The sequence below is a fragment of the Mesoplodon mirus genome, assembly GCF_964341445.2.
Source record: "Mesoplodon mirus genome assembly, chromosome: 7".
NCBI classification, from domain to species: domain Eukaryota; kingdom Metazoa; phylum Chordata; class Mammalia; order Artiodactyla; family Ziphiidae; genus Mesoplodon; species Mesoplodon mirus.
The window spans coordinates 115,327,655-115,350,692 of NC_138983.1; the positions used below are offsets into that span (position 1 = coordinate 115,327,655).

Consider the following 23,038-nt stretch of genomic DNA (forward strand, 5'->3'; position numbering starts at 1 on the left):
TTTTTTAAGGAACCTCCATACTGTTCTCCATAGTGGCTGTACCAATTCACATTCCCACCAGCAGTGCAAGAGTGTTCCCTTTTCTCCACACCCTCTCCAGCATTTATTGTTTCTAGATTTCTTGATGATGGCCATTCTGACTGGTGTGAGATGATATCTCATTGTAGTTTTGATTTGCATTTCTCTAATGATTAATGATGTTGAGCATTCTTTCATGTGTTTGTTGGCAGTCTGTATATCTTCTTTGGAGAAATGCCTATTGAAGTCTTCTGCCCATTTTTGGATTGGGTTGTTTGTTTTTTTGCTATTGAGCTGCATGAGCTGTTATAAATTTTGGAGATTAATCCTTTGTCAGTTGCTTCATTTGCAAATATTTTCTCCCATTCTGAGGGTTGTCTTTTGGTCTTGTTTATGGTTTCCTTTACTGTGCAAAAGCTTTGAAGTTTCATTAGGTCCTATTTGTTTATTTTTGTTTTTATTTCCATATCTCTAGGAGGTGAGTCCAAAAGGATCTTGCTGTGATTTATGTCATAGATTGTTCTGCCTATGTTTTCCTCTAAGAGTTTGATAGTTTCTGGCCTTACATTTAGGTCTTTAATCCATTTTGAGCTTATTTTTGTGTATGGTGTTAGGGAATGATCTAATCTCATACTTTTACATGTCCCTGTCCAGTTTTCACAGCACCACTTATTGAAGAGGCTGTCCTTTCTCCACTGTACATTCCTGCCTCCTTTATCAAAGATAAGTTGACCATATGTGCGTGGGTTTATCTCTGGGCTTTCTATCCTGTTCCATTGATCTATCTTTCTGTTTTTGTGCCAGTACCACACTGTCTTGGTTACTGTAGCTTTGTAGTATAGTCTGAAGTCAGGGAGCCTGATTCCTCCAGCTCCGTTTTTCGTTCTCAAGATTGCTTTGGTTATTCGGGGTCTTTTGTTTTTCCAAACAAATTTTGAAATTTTTTGTTCTAGTTCTGTGAAAAATGCCAGTGGTAGTTTGATAGGGATTGCATTGAATCTGTAGATTGCTTTGGGTAGTAGAGTCATTTTCACAATATTGATTCTTCCAATCCAGGAGCATGGTATATCTCTCCATCTATTTGCATCATCTTTAATTTCTTTCATCAGTGTCTTATAATTTTCTGCATACAGGTCTTTTGTCTCCTTAGATAAGTTTATTCCTAGATATTTTATTCTTTTTGTTGCAATGGTAAATGGGAGTGTTTTCTTGATTTCATTTTCAGATTTTTCATCATTAGTGTACAGGAATGCCAGAGATTTCTGTGCATTAATTTTGTATCCTGCTACTTTACCAAATTCATTGATTAGCTCTAGTAGTTTTCTGGTAGCATCTTTAGGATTCTCTATGTACAGTATCATGTCATCTGCAAACAGTGACAGCTTTACTTCTTCTTTTCCAATTTGGATTCCTTTTATTTCCTTTTCTTCTCTGATTGCTGTGGCTAAAACTTCCAAAACTAAGTTGAATAAGAGTGGTGAGAGTGGGCAACCTTGTCTTGTTCCTGATCTTAGTGGAAATGGTTTCAGTTTTTCACCATTGAGGACAATGTTGGCTGTGGGTTTGTCATATATAGCCTTTATTATGTTGAGGAAAGTTCCATCTATTCCTATTTTCTGCAGGGTTTTTATCATAAATGGGTGTTGAATTTTGTCGAAAGCTTTCTCTGCATCTATTGAGATGATCATATGGTTTTTCTTCTTCAATTTGTTAATATGGTGTATCACATTGATTGATTTGCATATATTGAAGAATCCTTGCATTCCTGGAATAAACCCCACTTGATCACGGTGTATGATCCTTTTCATGTGCTGTTGGATTCTGTTTGCTAGTATTTTGTTGAGGATTTTTGCATCTATGTTCATCAGTGATATTGGCCTGTAGTTTTCTTTCTTTGTGACATCCTTGCCTGGTTTTGGTATCAAGGTGATGGTGGCCTCGTAGAATGAGTTTGGGAGTGTTCCTTCCTCTGAAATTGTTTGGAAGAGTTTGAGAAGGATGGGTGTTAGCTCTTCTCTAAATGTTTGATAGAATTCGCCTGTGAAGCCATCTGGTCCTGGGCTTTTGTTTGTTGGAAGATTTTTAATCACAGTTTCAATTTTAGTGCTTGTGATTGGTCTATTCATATTATCTCTTTCTTCCTGATTCAGTCTTGGCAGGTTGTGCATTTCTAAGAATTTGTCCATTTCTTCCAGGTTGTCCATTTTATTGGCATAGAGTTGCTTGTAGTAATCTCTCATGATCTTTTGTATTTCTGCAGTGTCAGTTGTTACTTCTTTTTCATTTCTAATTCTATTGATTTCAGTCTTCTCTCTTTTTTTCTTCATGAGTCTGGCTAATGGTTTGTCTATTTTGTTTATCTTCTCAAAGAACCAGCTTTTAGTTTTATTGATCTTTGCTATCGTTTCCTTATTTCTTTTTCATTTATTTCTGATCTGATCTTTATGATTTCTTTCCTTCTGCTAGCTTTGGGGGTTTTTTGTTCTTCTTTCTCCAATTGCTTTAGGTGCAGGGTCAGGTTGTTTGCTCGAGATGTTTCCTGTTTCTTAAGGTGGGATTGTATTGCTATAAACTTCCCCCTTAGAACTGCTTTTGCTGCGTCCCATAGGTTTTGGGTCGTCGTGTCTCCATTGTTATTTGTTTCTAGGTATTTTTTAATTTCCTCTTTGATTTCTTCAGTGATCACTTTGTTATTGAGTAGTGTATTGTTTAGCCTCCATGTGTTTGTATTTTTTACAGATCTTTTCCTGTAATTGATGTCTAGTCTCATAGCAGTGCGGTCGGAAAAGATACTTGATACAATTTCAATTTTCTTAAATTTACCAAGGCTTGATTTGTGACCCAAGATATGATCTATCCTGGAGAATGTTCCATGAGCACTTGAGAAAAATGTGTATTCTGTTGTTTTTGGATGGAATGTCCTATAAATATCAATTAAGTCCATCTTGTTTAATGTATCATTTAAAGCTTGTGTTTCCTTATTTATTTTCATTTTGGATGATCTGTCCATTGGTGAAAGTGGGGTGTTAAAGTCCCCTACTACGAGTGTGTTACTGTCGATTTCTCCTTTTATGGCTGTTAGTATCTGCCTTATGTATTGAGGTGCTCCTATGTTGGGTGCACAAATATTTACAATTGTTATATCTTCTTCTTGGATTGATCCCTTTATCATTATGTAGTGTCCTTCTTTGTCTCTTCTAATAGTCTTTATTTTAAAATCTATTTTGTCTGATATAAGAATTGCTACTCCAGCTTTCTACTGATTTCCATTTGCATGGAATATCTTTTTCCATCCCCTCACTTTCAATCTGTATGTGTCTCTAGGTCTGAAGTGGGTCTCTTGTAGACAGCATATATATGGGTCTTGTTTTTGTATCCATTCAGCCACTCTGTGTCTTTTGGTGGGAGCATTTAGTCCATTTACATTTAAGGTAATTATCGATATGTATGTTCCTATTCCCATTTCCTTAATTGCTTTGGGTTCGTTATTGTAGGTATATTCCTTCTGTTGTGTTTCTTGCCTAGAGAAGTTCCTTTAGCATTTGTTGTAAAGCTGGTTTGGTGGTGCTGAACTCTCTCAGCTTTTGCTTGTCTGTAAACGTTTTAATTTCTCCATCAAATCTGAATGAGATCCTTGCTGGGTAGAGTAATCTTGGTTGCAGGTTTCTCTTCTTCATCACTTTAATTATGTGCTGCCACTCCCTTCTGGCTTGTAGAGTTTCTGCTGAGAGATCAGCTGTTAACCTGATGGGGATTCCCTTGTGTGTTATTTGTTGTTTTTCCCTTGCTGCTTTTAATATGATTTCTTTGTGTTTAATTTTTGACAGTTTGATTAATATGTGTCTTGGCGTATTTCTCCTTGGATTTATTCTGTATGGGACTCTGTGCCTCCTGGACTTGATTAACTATTTCCTTTCCCATATTAGGGAAGTTTTCAACTATAATCTCTTCAAATATTTTCTCAGTCCCTTTCTTTTTCTCTTCTTCTTCTGGAACCCCTATAATTCGAATGTTGGTGCGTTTAATGTTGTCCCAGAGGTCTCTGATACTGTCCTCTGTTCTTTTCATTCTTTTTTTCTTTATTTTGCTCTGCATCAGTTATTTCCACTATTTTATCTTCCACCTCACTTATCCGTTCTTCTGCCTCAGTTATTCTGCTATTGATCCCATCTAGAGTATTTTTCATTTCATTTATTGTGTTTTTAATCAATGCTTGATTCATCTTTAGTTTTTCTAGGTCCTTGTTAACTGTTTCTTGCATTTTGTCTATTCTATTTCCAAGATTTTGGATCTTGGAAATAGAATCTTGGATCAGCTTTACTATCATTATTCTGAATTCTTTTTCAGGTAGACTGCCTATTACCTCTTCATTTGTTAGGTCTGGTAGGTTTTTATCTTGCTCCTTCACCTGCTGTGTGTTTTTCTGTCTTCTCATTTTGCTTATGTTACTGTGTTTGGGGTCTCCTTTTTGCAGGCTGCAGATTCGTAGTTCCTGTTGTTTTTGGTGTCTGTCCCCAGTGGCTAAGGTTGTTTCAGTAGGTTGTGTAGGCTTCCTGGTGGGGGGGACTAGTGCCTGTGTTCTGATGGTTGAGGCTCGATCTTGTCTTTCTGGTGGACAGGTCCACGTCTGGTGGTGTGTTTTGGGGTGCCTGTGGCCTTATTATGTTTTTAGGCAGCCTCTCTGTTAATGGGTGGGGTTGTGTTCCTGCCTTGCTAGTTGCTTGGCATAGGGTGACCAGCACTGTAGTTTGCTGGTCGTTGAGTGAAGCTGGGTGCTGGTGTTGAGATGGAGATCTCTGGGAGATTTTCGCTGCTTGATATTATGTGGAGCTGGGAGGTGTCTTGTGGACCCGTGTCCTGAAGCTGGCTCTCTCACTTCAGAGGCACAGCACTGACTCCTGGCTGCAGCACCAAGAGCCTTTCATCTACCCGGCTCAGAATAAAAGGGAGAAAAAGTAGAAAGAAAGAATTAGTAGAAGAAAGAAAGAGAGAGAGAGAGAAAGAAAGGAAGAATGAAAGAAAGGAAGGAAGGAAGAAAGAGAGAAAGGAGGGAGGGAGCGAGGAAGGATGGAAAGAAAGAAAGAAAGGAGGGAGAGGGAGGAATGAAAGAAAAATGAAGAGTGAATGGAAGAAGGGAGGGAGGGAGGGAGGGAGGAAGGAAAGAAAGAAAGAAAGAAAGACAGGAGGGAGGGACTGAGGAAGGAAAGAAAAAGAAAGTGAAAGGAAGAGGGGTGGGAGGGAGGGAGGAAGGAAAGAAAGACAGGAGGGAGGGAGGGAAGAAGGAAAGAAAAAGAAAGAGTGAAAGGAAGAAGGTAGGGAGGGAGGGAGGAAGGAAAGAAAGAGAGAAAGAAGGAAAGGAGGGGCGGAGGGATGGAGGGAGGAAGGGAAGGTAGGAAAAAAAGAAAGAGCAGGTAAAGTAAAATAGAATAAAGTATGAAATACAGTAGCGTTATTAAAATTAAAAAGTAATTATTGAAAAAAAACGGACAGATAGAACCCTGGGACATATGGTGGAAGCAAAGCTATACAGAGAGAATCTTACACAGAAGAATACACATACACATTCACAAAAAGAGAGCAGGGGGAAAAATCAAAAATCTTGCTCTCCAAGTCCACCTCCTTAATTTGGGATAATTCGTTGTAAAAAGAGGAAAAGGGGGGGAAGTCTTAAATCTTGTCCTCAAAGTCCACTTCCTCAATTTGGGATTATTCGCTGTCCATTCATGCACTCCACAGACGCAGGGCACATCAAGTGGACCGTGGAGCTTTAATCCGCTGCCTGCGAGGCTGCACAGAGAGATTTCCCTGTCTCTTCTCTGCTCTCACAGCTCCCGGGTCTCAGCCTTGGACCCGGCCCCGCCTCTGCGCGTAGGTCGTCGGAGGGCGTCCGTTCTTCGCTCAGACAGGACGGGTTTAAAGGAGCCGCTGATTCGGGGGCTCTGGCTCACTCAGGCAGAGGGGAGGGAGGGGCGCGCAGAGTGGGGCGGGCCTGCGGCGGCAGAGGCCGGCGTGACGTTGCAGCAGACCGAGGCGCTCCGTGCGCTTTCCCGGGAAAGCCGTCCCTGGGTCCCGGGACCCCGGCAGTGGTGGGGTGCACAGGCCCCCCGGAAGGCGGGGCGGACAGTGACCCGCGCTCGCACACAGGCCCCGCGGCGGCGGCAGCAGCAGCAGCCCCAGCGTCCCACGCCCGTCTCCGGGGTCCGCGCCTTTAGCCGCGGCTCGCGCCCGTCTCCGGCGCTTCCCAAAGCAGCCCTCTTAATGCCCTCTCCTCGCGCACCAGGAAACAAAAGGGAAGAAAAAGCCTCTTGCCTCTTCGGCAGCTCCAGACCCTTTCCCCGGACTCCCTCCGGGCTAGCCGTGGTGCACTAACCCCTTCAGGCTCTCTTCCTGCCGCCAGCCCCAGTCCTCTCCCTGCGCTCCGACTGAAAGCCGATACCCGAGCCTCAGCTCCCAGCCCCGCCCGCCCCGGCGGCCGAGCAGACATGCCTCTCGGGCTGGTGTGTGCCTGAGGGCACCGATCCTCTGTGCTGGAATCTCTCCGCTTTGCCCTCCACAACCCTGTTGCTGTGCTCTCCTCCGCTACTCCGAAGCTTTCCCCCTCCGCCACCTGCAGTCTCCGCCCGCGAAGGGGCTTGTAGTGTGTGGCCTTCACGGCTCCCTCCCACTGGTGCAGGTCCCGTCCCTATCCTTTTGTCACTGTTTATTCTTTTTCCTTTTGCCCTACCCAGGTATGTGGGGAGTTTCTTGCCTTTTGGGGGGTCTGAGGTCTTCTGTCAGCGTTCAGTAGGTGTTCTGTAGGAGTTGTTCCACGTGTAGATGAATTTCTGATGTATCTGTGGGGAGGAAGGTGATCTCCCCGTCTTACTCTTCCGCCATCTTCCCAGGGTACCCCCCCTCCAGTTTCTGAAGATACAGCAGAAAATAATCTTGCTTGAAGATACTAACAATTCCATAAAAGAAAAACACATGCTTCCAATGCACTGTGCTTTCCGATATGCTGGGTTTAGTTCAGCTGCCGGATGAGCTGATTGATGCGTTCACCTCGATAGCCAGGTGAGCCCACTTCCTTGAGGAAGCCCCCTCTATTCTTGGTAGCGTGAAGGGCCACTGAGAGTTGGAAAGGGCGCAAGAACCCTAAGATCACCTGAAAATTCTTCCCCGGGAAGGCAATTTCGTGAATGAGGTCTTCCAAGCAAATGACACAAAACTTCCCCAGGTACTCCTCAATCTCAGTGTTGTCTGTCAAAGGGATGATTTTATTCTTGACCTTGGCTTGTCCACGTTTCAAGATGAGTTCCCGAACTTACTTCAAATTTGGAAATCCCCAGGTCACATAAGTTTCCACTATACGAAGTGTTTTTATGGTTTGAGGAGTTATTTGCATAAAGACACCACTGAACATCTTATTCAGGCGAAGTCTTGCAATGGTCCTCTGCACCAGTAAACTCAGCCCATTAATCCTTTCGATGCATAAAACAAAGGCCAAGGAATGTTTATCTGGCACTTCCAAGCCGTGAGGTTTTACTTCTAGTCGTCTGAGTCGCACCCTGTCACGTAGTTGCCGCCAGGAATCATGTAGGAACCGTTCTAGTTGCTTAAACTTTATCTCTTTTCCTTTTCTCTGCTCCTTCCTTTGCAAAAGCACCTGCTTTGCCTGGGTGGCTTTCAGGGCTTGATAAGCCTTCCTCTTTTTCAGGAGATTTTCTGGAACCAAAGGGATCTTTTTTCTTGACTCTTCCTCCACCATCTTTCCAACTCTAGAACTTACTTCTAATAAGGCCAAGGTTATCAGTTTGAATCCCATTGTGGGGCAATTAGCATAATGTCAGCCTTCACCCTAAGCTTTCATGAGGTCACTCAAATGTGTCCCTATGTTCACAAGGAGAATAAAAGTGGAGATTGGACGAAATCATGCAGATTTTCAAGCAGTATGTATAGAGCTATATATTATAATGTATTTCCAACTTTTATTTTTTTCTTTTAGCATACTTATCATTTTTGCTTTCTGTAGTTAATTGTCTGGACTACCAATTTTGTTTAGGAAATTACTGGTGTAGTTCACAGATGATATTCCAAGTTTCCTGAAAAGTGGTTTAATCTCTGGGACATTCTGACCCTCTGCTTACAAGTGCTAACTTTGCAATGCTTTACTTCAAATGACCCTGAGAACTATGAACTTCTTATATGTGTTTTTTAGATGGGAAAATGGAGGCATTTTTTTCCCAAGGTTTTTTACTCACAGGTGAAGAGACTTTGGCTAATTTTATAAAAAGGTCAGTAGCACAGCTGGGCTTGAAATACAGAGGTCCTGACTCAAAGTTCTATATTTAATTTGCAGTGTTTTTTTTTTTTTTCCTTTTTGGCTTATATATAGTAAGTTTAGTCAAAGGCTGGGAAAATTCATATTATGCCTGGATCTTTAGCAAGACTGACAATTACTACAATTACATGTCTTTCAGAAGTACCTATGCTGGTTATTTGACATGACTTATTATTTTGACTAATTTTAAAAAAAATACCAATCATATAATTTGATCCATTGGTGTCTACAGGCCTACCCATAAAGATAGGGTATCTAACATTATAATTTTGATCAGTTTAAGTGAAGAAATTTGGCATATCATATCCTTATAAGCAAAATGCTCTTATGTTATGAAGAAAGTAGAGATCTTTGGATTGTGATTTCGAGGGTGATGAAAAGGTTCCTTGCTCCCTAATTTATCTCTCACTGACCCTCCTATTTATCAAAATTCCACCTTTAGTGGTTCAGACCATCTTATATAAAGTAGGAAAGCCCATTTATACCATCATTTACCTTAGTAAGGATTGAGGATCAAGTTTTTTAAGTAGGATTCCTCCTGAGTACCATCTGGGGTCAGGGTACTAAGAGGATTTCAAATTTTGATGAAGGAAGGAAAGAGAATATGCAATGATGATTTTTTGAGACCTATTCTGGGAGTTTAGATGATGGTGGTGGGGATTTGTCCTATCAGAATGCAATGTAACTAAACTGGACACTCAGAGGGTAGGGAAGAGGGTGAAGGAAAGCTAAGGATGGGAAAGTGAAAGTGTATCTAAGACAAGATATTCATGATTTTTGCTTATGGTCTTGTTTGTGTACATATGTTTAAAGAACATTAAGTGTGTTGTCAAGAAGCAAACAATTAATTTGAAACCATGTGATTCTTCATTTTTATGTTGATGCTAAAAAAATGCTTTCTTAATATGGAAGTTTCCTAGGGGAAAAGATGCTCTTTTTGTAAAGGAGGGCTTCTAATCTCTCTAACTTTGATTATTTTTTAGTCAAATGGTGATAATATCAATCTAACTATTTCATTGGATTGATGCAAAGCTCGATTGGGATAATATGCATTAAAAACATGAAATGTAAAGTGCTGAACCAAATACACGGTGTTAAAAATTATGTGCAGTACAGGTTGGAGACTAAGTGCTTGGATTCTGGAACAGACTGCCTGAGTTTCAACCCTGGCTTTGTCTCTTTTTACCTGTTTGACATAGGACAGCTTAAACTTTCTGTGTCTCAGTTTTCTAATCTGTAAAATACTAACCTACCTCATAATGTTAATGTGAAGATCAAAGGAGTTAATATATGTAATGGGCTTAAAGTAGTGTCTTGCATAGATTAAATGCAACAATCGTATTAATTGTTGCATTGTTATGTATGTGTCGGTACAAAACTGAATACTGACATAAGTGCCTGGGAGTGAATTACTTGGAGATGCTTCAAGCGATATAGTTCTCTGTTTACCTAACAAATCATATTTAACAATGAGCTATTAGTGGAACTGTGTTGATTTAGCAGTTATGTGTGAACATCTTTCAGAAGCTTTCTTCTTTTGATATTTGAGTAAAGAAACTACTCTCATTAATGCTGACTTATTCAGGTAACTTTTATAGAGTATTGGTCTTGATCATCATGTTTATATCTTACATGAAAGGTTTTCAACCCTGACTAACATTAAAAGCAAATGGGTCCACCAGTTGTATTGGAAAGTTTGGGGGTGGCACTCAGTCATTGGTATTTTTTAAAAGCTCCCCGGGGGATTTTAATTTGTAGGCAGAGTTGAAAATCACTGACCTAGAGCAATAGTAATTAAATATATATCCATATTATTTAGTTTCTGACATTGAAATATAATTTTTTCATACTTAAATAAATAAAATGACATGGCTATTTATGGATGTTTCTTTAAAGGCAGACCTATTGTTTCCATTAATTCTGTAGCTTGTGGTTTTGTGTTATAAAGCAGAAATGAGAAGTTTATTTGTTTTTAAATTATCTGTGGATTTTTGTTTGTTTGTTTTTGGCATGATGAAGACTGTATATATTTAAAAAATATATAGGATCACAGAATAGTAAAGGTGAGAGGGACCCTCAAAGCATCTAGTAGAAAGATTGCACACTTTGAAGGCAGTACTGGCTTGCAGTGACTGATTCACTTACGAGCTATATGATCTTGGGCTACTTACTTAATCAGCCAGAGCCACAACTTCATCTCTGTAGAATTGAGATGTATGTGTACTTTGTACGATGACAACTGCATTTCATGTGCTACACACACACACACACACACACACACACGCACACACACATCTTGACTCCCTGACTCCTGCCTGATCCCCATACCGTCTGGTGCAGATATCTAGAGCAGGGACTGTGTGGGAGCCTCTGCAGGGCTGTCTGAGCTTGAAGGGCCAGTTGCTGAGAACTGCTTCCTCCCACTACTCCGGGATCATTTCTCTGGCTCTTTTTGGATTATTTCATGGCTGGCTGTTTGGATCCCATGACTTTTCATGAGCATAACATTTAGTCTGTGGGGGGTCAGTCACTGCTAAGTAGAGTGAAGCTGTTAATGAGACTAGAGATGAAGATGGCTTCTTGTTGCCACATAATGGAAGCTTTGGGTACTTCCTCTTTGAGCCCTAGACAATACATGTGCGGGACACAGATGGCTGCTTTCTCTTTCCAGCTGTCTTCCTGTCCATTGCTTCTTTCTGTTGAGTAGAGACAGTAGGAAGCCACTATCTCTATCTTAGTTTGGGGGAAGGAGAGAAAATATTACAGACTTCTTTGATTTTCTTTTGTATGATAGGGACAGTGGATTTTGTCTCCATCCCAACCCTTGTCTTTCAGATCCTGTAGCATATGGCTATAAACATACTACATCATCCAGCTCTCCTGTTGCACATTCTTTATGTCATAAGAAGGAGGTTCATGGGTTGTTTCTAATTAGTTATAAAGCATAATGCTTGAAGTCTTCATCTTAGCTATGGTGCATTGGTGTCCTTCCCACTTATAGGCCTGGATTTAGGTCTATTCTCAATCTTCTGAGATTTCTGCTTTTGTCACCGTCTCTCTGGACTGATCTGAAGATTTCATTAAAAATATTTATAAATTCAGCTACCATTTTCCTATTTTCCCCTCAACTGGAATAGGCACCATCTTCTCATTATTAGTATTAGTGGTAAGTCTATTGATTTTTTTAGCTGATGAGGATCTTGAAACATTGTACTTGTGGGGTGGGTATTCTAACATAAACTTTGTACTCCACTAGATTTTGAGACTCTTGAGGGTAGGAACCCAGTGAACATAGTCATAACTATCATTTATTATGCACCTACTATGTACTAGTGACTTCGATTTAATTATTTCAATTAACTCCCATAAAAATAATGTACACATAAGGAATCATTTCAGATACCTTAAGTAAACTGCCCAAGGTCGTCTAGTTCGTGAGTAAGAGTTGGATTTTGAACTCAGTTTGATCTTAAATCCTCTTTTCTAAATCATCTTTCCAAACTCCTTCTTAAAGAAAAGGATAGATACAGGTAAGAGGGATGGGATTTTGGCCTGTTGAAGGTTGGACGGAACTGGTATGGAGTTGCATTCTTAAAGAAAAAGAGAGATCTGCAGGTCTTCAGAGCCCTAGCTTTTCCCACTAATCTACACTGACTTGCATCACTGGTGTACACTGACATTTAGTGAATGTACCCTACAACCCTCAAGGCAGAAGTCACCCCTTCAGAAGGCTTTGGCCCATGTGCAGGTCTTCACTTTGTGCTTTTTATTCATGTCAGAGAGGCTCAGATTATGTGAAGATGTCTCAGAATCAGGCAAACTCTGAAGAAGATTGGAGTGAATCCATGGTGATAGTCCATGGTGAGGAGTCAGGTTTGTATTGAAGTCAGCCTTGGCTTTCTGAAGATCAGGGGATACTCTGCAGTCAGCCTCTATACTTACAGTTCAGACCACCAGAATGTGCCCACTGGATTTGGCAAGCAGTAGGAAGTATATAAATCTTTATGAAGTTGAAGATTTGTTGAATGTGCCCAGAGAACATTTTCCATTTAATGTATTTGGAAACTATAAATATAATTCCTGCTGGGGAGTAAAAGTAATTGCTTCAGAAAAGAAAAAAAGTCAGTTCTTTAAATGGCTTAACTCCTTTCACAAACATTTGCTTTTTTTAATGACTGGGAAATTCCTGGTACAGGAAAATAAAATGTCCTTTGGTACAAAGGAGGTCATTCTGGTCTTAACTGACCCTATGCACTCTAGTTCTTGCTTTCTGTTCCATATTTTGTCACCAGAGGTTATTGGAAGGATAATCCCTCTGTGGGTTTTCACTGCTTTTAGGGCATGTTGCCAAAGAGAAAGTTATCTTGGCTCAGAAACTGCCAAAGCAGTTCAGAAGGCTCAGATCCCAGGGGTACTGAGCCAGTGACTGATAATGACTTGATTTAGGTTGGCCATGGATTTGATTTTTAAAGCATACTTTTCATGTGTGTTAGGTCTGCTGTGTCTGCTTCACCCTCTTCAGATTTTTCAGCAGACTCATTGCTTCATGGGTCAGGAATGATCTTCCTTTCCTAGGCATGCTATTCTACTTTGATTCTATTCTTATGAACAGAAACATCTGTACCAGTTTGAGGCCTCATGTTCATCTTTTTAACCTAGTATAAAGGAAAAACAGCTGTTGAAAGAAGTTGCCCTGTATCTCTTTCTTTGAACACTTGGAGGATGATTTCTCCTAAAATTAATTTCTGAAATGGCTTGGCTAAAGTGAAGAATATATCTGAGCTCTTAGATTTGCTCAGTGAAGATGTTCTCCTAAATGGTAGTGTAGAATAGTTCTCAGTGGATGCCCTTGATTTAATTGAAGCTCAGTTTCCTCAAGCTTTAAAATAGCCATTTGCTACCAAGGAGGATGTTGAAAGTATTAGGTAGGGAGGTTTTTACATCTATCCTGGACATTTTTCATAGAGAGGTAAACATGGAAGAGGTTCAAGTGAACCCTGACAACAATCTCTGTAGTCTCCTTTAAATTACATATCTTTAAGACAATATCTTTGAAGGATTAGGGATGGGAAATAAACTGATATTTATTAACTGCTTCTTAGGTAGCAGCATTGTGCTAGATGCTTTCTGCAGATTACCTGTTTAGATTTATCTAGGTTTGTGTGGTTAATTAGTGACAGCCCACAAGATTACCAAACTACCATGCTGCTCTCACATCTTGAAGGGTCTGTGTCAGAGTCATTATAACCCCCCAAAATTTATCCATGGCTATAATAGATCAATGTTTTAATAAGCTTTTTTTCCTACTTGATTAGAAGTTTTTATTATTTAAAAAATTCACACCCTTGCCACTGAGAATTTGGTTCTTATTATAATTTGTTAATGAACTCTGTGTTTTAAGATCTTTGAGTCACTTTCATGCCTCCCTAGGTCTGAGACTCCAAGATGAGGCTCTGTTGCCTAAATAAGCCTAGAATAATTCTTGCTCTGGGATTAAGAAACTCTGTCTTTAGCTGTCATGGAGAGGAGAGGATTATAAAATTCAGTCATGAGATGCTTAGGCATTTTCTGCAGATCCCATTTCTTGCCCCAAACACTGTGGCCCCTCTCGGACACTCTAGAACCCTTGCTTGAAATCACTTGAGGAAGTCAGGCTTGACCTGGGCATTACTCATCTTCTTTAGTACACCCCTCTCCACTGCCCCCAATGTCTAGGTTTATTGTAGGCAGCCAATGAGTATATTGTTGAACTTAATAGCTAGTACAAAAGCATTGGGGAACATATGGCTAGGAAATGCTATCATATTTGAAATTGGGAAATTCTGGGTAATTGCTGAGTGCCTCATATTATTAATTCCTGTGGGGAAAATACATGGCAGGATTCATGATGGGTTTATATGGTAAAACAAAAACTCTTGAGAGATGAATCAGATGCTACATATCTGCTTATGATACTCAGAATGGGAATGACACTGATTTGCTGATAATATATTATTATTGTTCTGTAGCCCCAGATGATACAGCAAACTCTCAAGAGGACATTGCAGTATTATGAGCACCAATTTACTGGGTAAGTAAAAATGGATTTTGGCTATTATTGGGGAAAAATTAAAGATAATTACTACATAGAGAACAGACCTGTTGTTGCCAAGCGGTGGGGGAAAGGGTTGGGGGAGGGATGGAGTGGGAGATTGGGGTTAGCAGATGCAAGCTATTATATATAGAATGGATAAACAACAAGGTCCTACTGTATAGCACAGGGAACTATAGTCAATATCCTATGATAAACCATAATGGAAAAGAATATATATAAAAAGAATGTAGATATGTATAACTGAATCACTTTGCTGTACAGCAGAAATTAACACAACATTGTAAATCAACTATACTCCAATTTTAAAAAAAGAGTTACTCAAACATAGCTGTTGAACATGTGGGCAACCAAGTCAACCTTACTGCATAATGATTATGATCTCAGTGTGAAGTGGGAGCTCATAGGAGCCCCATGGAGTGATTTCCTTTAGTTTATTTGTGTTGAATCCTTTTAAGTAAAATCCCTTTTGCTAGTGCTTTCCTTTTTCTTCCTTCTTGTGCTCTTACCCTCTCATTCTCATCCACTGAATCTCATATTTTGCCTTAGTAATATCATAAGGTTTATTGGTAACAGCCAAGAGGCTTTAAATGAGATTTTAGGGTCCTTCAGTAAAGTTTAATCAAATTCACTACAAGCTTAACACAGTTCAGTGAGAAGTATTTGTTTAGTTAGAGTCACATGTTACATATTTCCTTTATTTATTCCCCATTTCCTGAAATGGTTGTGGTATGATGTAAAGTAAGAAGATTTGAGGTCAAAAGACAGGAATTCAAGGCCTCACCAGGACATAGAACTTTAAAGTAACTTTATCTCTTTTAAAGGGTGATGATGATGGTAACAACTAAATCAAGGATTATATGTCATTATTAAATGAGGTAATTTTAATGAAAGTATTTTGTAAACAGGAAGCTCCAAATAAATGTAAGGTATATCCTTGATTGGCTACGGCAGAAAGCAGTTGGCAAATACAAAAGCCTAAATTCACTTTCTGATGCAGTCTAGCTATTTAAATTAAATGTACAATGTACTACAGCTATTTATCTTTGTAGAAGTTTAAGAACTTATGAGGAGCCAAGTTTCAAATCCTGGTACCTCTTGAAATGCTATGGGGAATCATTTAACATTTGTGGGTAATAGTCATTACCATGGAGATCAAGAACATATTTTTGGCTATTAGGATGTAGTGTGATTTTTTTTTAAATAAAACAAAAGGGAAGAAAACTTAGTGGAAAAATAATCTCAGTACTAAGTAGAATGCCATATATTTTAAGTGCTTGTTGATTATGTTAACTGTCATTTCAAAGGGAATTGCCCTGAAACTTTGTCATATCAATCCTCAAGAGTACAGTACTAGAAAAAACATATTATTTAAACTCATGAGATGGTTTTTAAGTTGAGGCTATTTGTAGTTTTAAATGGTTTATTTTAAGAGAGATAATGTCAAGTTAATCTCTTCCCACATACTCTAAAATAAAACTTAATCACTCTCATTGGATTTGCTGCTTTCAAATATGGTGTTTGGATTAAACTAGTCAATGTATTTAGAATAATTCCTGGTATGTGGTAAGCACCACATGCTTGTTTACTCATATTTATTATCATCATTATTTTTAAGATTTTAATGACAATACCAGTAATGAAATGCAAATTATTTCTGGAATTATGAATGCCCTCTCTGTTTTGAAATCAAATAATGACTGCTGAAATAGTCTTATTTGTGAACTAAATTATGTCTTCATGGCAAGTCAGAGTGGGAATCTTATAAATATGATCAAACTAGATAACTAAACTGTATTACTATAATCAGCAGAAAATTATTTTTTCCATTAGTAGGATGGAGTTCTCTTTCATCTAAATAACTGCCTCAACTCTCCTCTCAATCTCTGTAGACATAGCCTGTGGTATTTCTTTGTTCATTGTCTAAATGGTCTTCCCCTAGTTCTGTTTATTGCAGACACTATTTAAAGAACAGACACGGTATAGGACTTTCATATAAAGAGGTGTCTTAATGTCCTATTGGTTCTAAGACCCAGTAGCATATTTTTGCTTGGGTGTTGGCTACCTTCTGAGGATTTGAAGTACCTTTGCTCACTGTCTTTTTCTGTGCTCATGCTGATGAAGATAAAAAGGGCCATGGTTTCCCTGTCCAGTGTCCTCTTTGCCCTTTAGAGTCCATCTTTCTGCTTTCAATTTCTTTTTTCAATACTGAAAAAGGAGAGCATCTATGATCACTAACACTTGGATTAAAATGTATTCACTCATATGTGTTGTTCCTCTTAAGAAAACACAATTTTATCTCTAACTGTGAAAAGGAATGTGTTTCTTACAGTTAAAGGGATTTCAGGCAATTGCAAGCAAGTGCTGGAAAGTTTATTTTACATGTTTCTGGGGAGGTGAGGGTGGGAAAGAGGTGCTTTTCCTAATCTCTGAAATTGCGCTTTGCCTAAAGCTTGTCTTGAAATAATTCAGCTTTTAGGTGTCTTGGGTTGGATAATGAATCAGAATGGGTAACAGAGAGTAGGAGCTAGCCTTTTTCTTTTTAATTTCATAATTCAGCCTCCAACCGCTAACCTTCCCATCTCCCCTTTCCTCTGTTTTGATACTCTGTCTTTGGATCTGCATTATTTATCAGAGCTCCAGGATTGTATAGTCTTGCTCCTTAATTAATTTTTATACCAGTAGCCCATAGAAACTCTCTGAGGCTTTTTTTAGTCTCCAAGACCTAGACTTGAATGAAGTGAGCAGCTGTTCAAAGGATCAGACAGATGGAGGAATGGGAGGGAGTAGCCGATGGAGCCTCTTGTTAGGAAGTAAGATAGCCTCTCTTGTACTTCAGCAACTTTATCTTTAAACATTTATTCTGTTCCTTAACCTATCCATTCACTTGTTCATTTATTTATTCATAGAGATCATTTAAGCTGGGAAAATAAGTGCTTAAATAATTTATTCATGTGGTATGATAAATCTTCATCTCTTCATCTCCACTGTCACCATGGTCTCTCAGATAGAGATTCCAATCTAGTTTTCTGGCTTCTACTCCTGTAGTTTCTGATCATGTATGTCTGGGTGTGGCTCAAGAATTGGCATTTCTAAAGAGTTCCCAGATACTGCTGATTCTACTGGTCCAGGGATCATGCTTTGAAATCCCTGTTTAAAACCATATAATAACTTACTGTGATAGAATAAAATCTGAGCAATTCCTGTGATCTGGCCTCTGCTTACCTCTCTGATTTCATCCTATTCCACTCCCCACTTTTCACTCCACTCCAGCTGCTCCAGCCTTCTGTTGGTTTCTCAACTATACCAAAGCTTGCTTAGCCTCAAAGCTTTTGCACATACTATTTCATATACCTGGAATTCTCTGTCCCCAGATGTTTGCATGGATTATTCTTTTATACAGTTAAGTCTTTGTTTAAATGTCATATCCTCAGGAAGGTATGACACCCACCTAAAGTAATCCTCAATCCCCTACCTCAATCTCCAACTGCAGTGATTTTCTACTACATTAGTCTCTATTATCTCTCTTCATAGTACTTATCATTAGATTATATTATCTTGTTTATTTTCTTATTTGGTTATTTATCTTATTTACTCTTATATTACTGTGTCTTTGTAAATGCTTGGTACATAGGAGGAACTAACAGTTTTTTTTGGGGGGGAGGGAGGAGTGTGAATAAGTGAATACATTGTGCCCAGAGGTATGTACACAGAGGTATGTATATAGTGGATAAAAAAGTAAATTATGCTTCAGAAGAGGTTGTAAAATGAGTAATCCCTAGGGTCCATTATAGTTCTAAAATCTATAGCTCTAGTATCCAAAATCCTTCTTTTTTTGGGGGGGGGGGTTGGTTCTTTTTTTTTTTTGTGGTACGCGGGCCTCTCACTGTTGTGGCCTCTCCCGTTGCGGAGCACAGGCTCCGGACGCGCAGGCTCAGTGGCCATGGCTCACTGGCCCAGCTGCTCCACGGCATGTAGGATCTTCCCGGACCGGGGCATGAACCCGTGTCCCCTGCATCGGCAGACGGACTCTCAACCACTGTGCCACCAGGAAAGCCCCAAAATCCTTCTTTTTGTGGCATAAATTATACTCATTTATTTGCATAGTTTTCCATTTATGCTTAATGTTCTGCTACAGTGTGTCAGATTGACTTTGTGGTAAATTTTGATTGCTGTGTAAACTCTGCATATGCAGTCTTCTTCCCTCAATCTAAAATGAGAAAAGAGGGCCCTGACTGTTCATCTTTATGTTATCCTTTCTTTAACTGAAGCTTCTAGGGAAGGGACTAGCTTTTGGGGCAGTGTGGGGTGGGAAGAATAGTGAGAAGCAAAAGTGGTAAGTAGGAGACAGGCAGTGTTTACCTTAGGAATCAAAAGGAACTCAGGATTGAGGAAAATCTGGTTTATGGTGACAATTTTTTCTGATGTCATTCTTGTCATTATCTTGTGCCCTTCTCTCTGTGCAGCTTTATTGTGTAGTATAGAGAAAGGGACTGCGAAAATGTGCTTTGGAAGTAGACGTACCAGGTTTACCAGATTTAAAGTCAGGTTGTGCCTTTGAATGATCATGGGCAGATTACTTAACCTCCCTGAGTCTCCGTTTTCTCATTTTTAAACATGGGAATAATAGCACGGTGGGGTGATGTTTAAATGAAATATTAATGATAATAATGTGGTAAGGCATATAATCAGCTTGGTATACATAGGTAATCAGTATGTTTGTTGAATTATAATTACCACTATTGTATCTGACTCTTTTGCACCTTAATTTTTGTTGATTGTCTTTCCCTTTATCCTCTTGCTGTATCCTTTACCTGTCCTCCTTGAGCCTTTAAAACTCTGCAATTGGGCTTCCCTGGTGGCGCAGTGGTTGAGAGTCCACCTGCCGATGCAGGGAATATGGGTTCGTGCCCCGGTCTGGGAAGATCCCACATGCCACAGAGCGGCTGGGCTCGTGAGCCATGGCCGCTGACCCTGCGCGTCCAGAGCCTGTGCTCCGCAACGGGAGAGGCCACAATAGTGAGAGGCCCACGTACTGCAAAAAAATACAAACAAACAAACAAACAAAAAACCTCTGCAATCATTTGTTTAGCATCAGGAGTTAAATATGCCCAGTTCATGTTCCAGCTACAGCTTTCTTCTTACAGAGAATTTGGAATTTTTTTAATCTAAATTTCTTCCTCCAGAGTGCCTAATCTAACTGCTCTCACTCATGTTTATACTACACCACTCCTACTGGTCTTTAGCTCACAAAAACGGATTGCTATGGTAGGGAAGACAAAGCAGAGATTTCTTTAAAACTATGATTAGAAAATAACATGATCATCTTTCTGAGATGTAATTTTAATTCATTATATATTTTAAACATCAAAGTATAGAAGAATATGTATTCAGTATCATGCCATTCACTTTATAATTTTTGCCAGAATGAGCATCGTTGTGCTAATGTCACAGGTAAGACTGCTGCCAACCTCATATTGGTCTGGGACACCATTTCCTGTAATCATCTAAAGGTATATTATTACTCCATTTATCACTGTGAGCTCTATGTTTGTTTTATACAGCCAACCTCTGTTCTCTTTTTATTTTGACAGTTGAATAAGGATTAAGCTAGAATAATTTCAATAGAACATTAGAAGTGAAATTAGGAGTGGGTTAACCCTGCTTATTCTGGGAAACAAGATTTAGTGATATTACTTATGCTGTCATGGCCAGATTTTGTGGCTGTAAATTATTTTATCTAAAAAGTGATGTAGCTTTTTTCAGATATACTTACATATAATATCTATCTTACTGAATAAAAACAAGTTAGATAAAACCTAATATCTGTTGATTGCTCTCTGTTTTTGAGGTAATATACTGGGCACTTCATATCTGTTATTTTATTTAATACTAACAATCTATTTCATAGGATCACTGTATTAAGCTCATTTTTACAGATGAGGAGATTGAGACTGTGAGAAAAAATATTTTGTTTAAGATCACTCTGATTAAAATGGTGGAGCTTGATTTAAAAATAAACCTGTATTTGTCTGTATTTAATGACTGTGCTCTCCATTCCACCTTTTATTGAGTGATTCCTGAATTCTAGAAACTGTAGTAAGCATTTTGCTTAACTGGTTTATTGGAGTCTAATCTTACAAACATGAAACCCTTTTACTTTTTTCTCCCCAGTCATTTCAAACATGCTATGATGAGCCCTCTTTGATAATAGGTTGGGCAGATTGCACTGTATTCCAAGTACTTTCAAGGAGTATAAAGTCCACTCCAGACCAATTCAAATCTTCAATCTCATATCCAATCTTATTCTCTGTCCCTCTCTGCCTGGGTTACACATTGTCCTGGGGAACTTGGAATGCAATGTAGAGGCGATATCATGTATTATTGACTCCTCTGCTTTAGGCCAATCCTTTCTGGTTCCTTTCTCTTCTGATGTGTTATATCAGGCATGGATAAAATGGGAAATAGTAGAAGCATCGTTTACTTCACTGGTGGTTGTAATCATTCTCTCTTTGCTGTGATGCCCTCAGCAAGGTGCATGTACAGGCTCTGCCTTTACTGCTTCAGATGCCTCAGCTCCTGGCTCTGTGGATTTCACTCCACAGTCTTGCTAGTGTAAGCCCTGCCCCTGGCTGCAGCCTCTAGATCGGGAAAGCAATAGGATGGGACACCCCCAGCTCACCATTCTTTAGTGATATCTGCATATCACTAAATATGAATTTTCCCATGGGAAACCCATAGTTTTTGCCTTGCCAAATGGTAGGACTGTAGGCCAGTTCCAATTTGGCTCTATTTATTTTCCCTGTTAATAACACTCCCTGGAATCTTCTTCCATTCAGTCAGGTATAGAGGGATGATCAGGAATTCCACCACCTCAGCAGATATTCACAGAGGAATGAGATACCTAAACCTCAGTCTCTATCAGAGTAGATCCCTCTTTCACCAACTGGTCCTCTGTAGAGAATATTCCCCTTCTCTGTTTTACTTGTGTTTGTGTGTGTGGTGGGGGGGGGGTGGGTGGGAGATAACAACAGTATTCTCCTCCTAGGCCAATAACTCATTCTTCTGATTATTTTCTTTCAAATTTTTCCTATTCCTTGGCTTATGTATGCTGGTGGTGAGGTGACAGTGGCAGTGACTATTTAGTCACTTCTTAAGTTCTGAAGGCGATGTCTGGTCTTCTTGGCTACTCTTTTGAAACATGGGAGCGTTTGACCCTTATTTTCTGCAGCTTTGGTGCCTTAGCTCTAATTCAGAGGAAACTGGAAAAGTTTCAGTCAACACAGGCTTTTTTTTTTTTTTTTTTTACAGTACACGGGCCTCTCACTGCTGTGGCCTCTCCCGCTGTGGAGCACAGGCTCAGCGGCCATGGCTCATGGGCCCAGCCGCTCTGTGGCATGTGGGATCTTCCCAGATCGGGGCACGAACCCGTGTACCCTGCATCAGCAGGCGGACTCTTAACCACTGCGCCACCAGGGAAGCCCCTATCAACACAGGCATTTTATCTTTAAGTCCTCGTAAGACCTCTAGGAGGTATCTCCATTTCATGAGGGAGGAAAGTTAGACTAACAGAGATTAGATTACTTGCCCAAAGTCTCACAGATAGAAAAAGGTAAGACCATGATTCAAATTCTGTCAGACACCAAACGCTTTATTTGCTTATTTGTTATCCATGCTAATTTCTTGACTGTAATAGAAGTTAAGATGTGTTTACTTTCAACACAGTTAGTGCCAACACACCAAATTAGCACTGTTAATTATTCTTTTTCTAGGCAAATTCATTATAGAAACAAATTACCAGTAGTTATGAAGCACTCAAATAAAGAAACATTAGCTATACAGACTGATGTATTTTCTGGTTCTCATCATTTATTTTTTTCACACATTGCTTTCTTGTTAATGATTGCTTCCAGTTCCAGGTCCACATTGCTTATTCTGATGTTAGTGATGGGTTATGCCAGAAATTATGTCTTAAAGCTTCAGTTGTTTGAAAATGTCATTTTGCTAAGAGCATAAATACATGCTTTTGTGTATGTATATGAGTGCATTTGCAGTCTTTTAAAAATTTCTCCATTTACTAATTTTGTTTTCTTCTTAGTTATAGGGATGTAGAAAAGAATTTCTACAATATTTCTAACAGATGCTCCTATGCAGACCATTCCAACAAAGAAGACATTGAAGATGTCTCAGGAATTCTTCAGTGTACTGCTAACGTACTCGGTATAGTAACTATATATTTATAAGGTTGAGAGAGAATGAGTAAGGGGAAGGGGGAAAAGTAAAAAAAGAGTAAATGTTTCATTTTCTATGAAAGAGAGATTTGGAGACTATGGTGAATTGAGACCAAGACCTTGTCTTCAAGTGACTTAGTTTCAATACTTCTGATGATGTTTAAATGGAAATTACATACATGCCATTTACTTGGAGATTGGAAAACATTACATTCCAGGCAAACTTTTCTAAATATTCATATATGAGTAATATTAGTTTCCTGTAATCCATATTTCTCTGGCTCTTACTGTCAGTTAAAATTGGGGATCTTCCTCTTTTCTCAAAGTCCATGCTTTATTATTATTATTATTATTATTATTATTTATTCTACTATTTCT

The 23,038-nt window shown here is 39.3% G+C and overlaps 1 protein-coding gene and 1 pseudogene across 2 annotated transcripts in view; one reads left to right on the forward strand and one right to left on the reverse strand.

Annotated features, from left to right (window-relative positions):
- GUCY1A2 (guanylate cyclase 1 soluble subunit alpha 2) overlaps positions 1 to 23,038 on the forward strand; it is a gene marked incomplete at its 5' end in the record, with an annotated part of 408,577 nt that overhangs the window by 26,814 nt on the left and 358,725 nt on the right. The window contains 2 exons of the mRNA XM_082627462.1: positions 14,347 to 14,408; positions 22,528 to 22,649. Coding sequence (XP_082483588.1) covers positions 14,347 to 14,408; positions 22,528 to 22,649 — 184 coding nt within the window. The remainder of the gene's footprint in view (positions 1 to 14,346; positions 14,409 to 22,527; positions 22,650 to 23,038) is intronic.
- Positions 6,966 to 7,771, reverse strand: LOC309808162 (large ribosomal subunit protein uL30-like; annotated as a pseudogene). Its single transcript has one exon. The product of its transcript is annotated as a large ribosomal subunit protein uL30-like (transcript).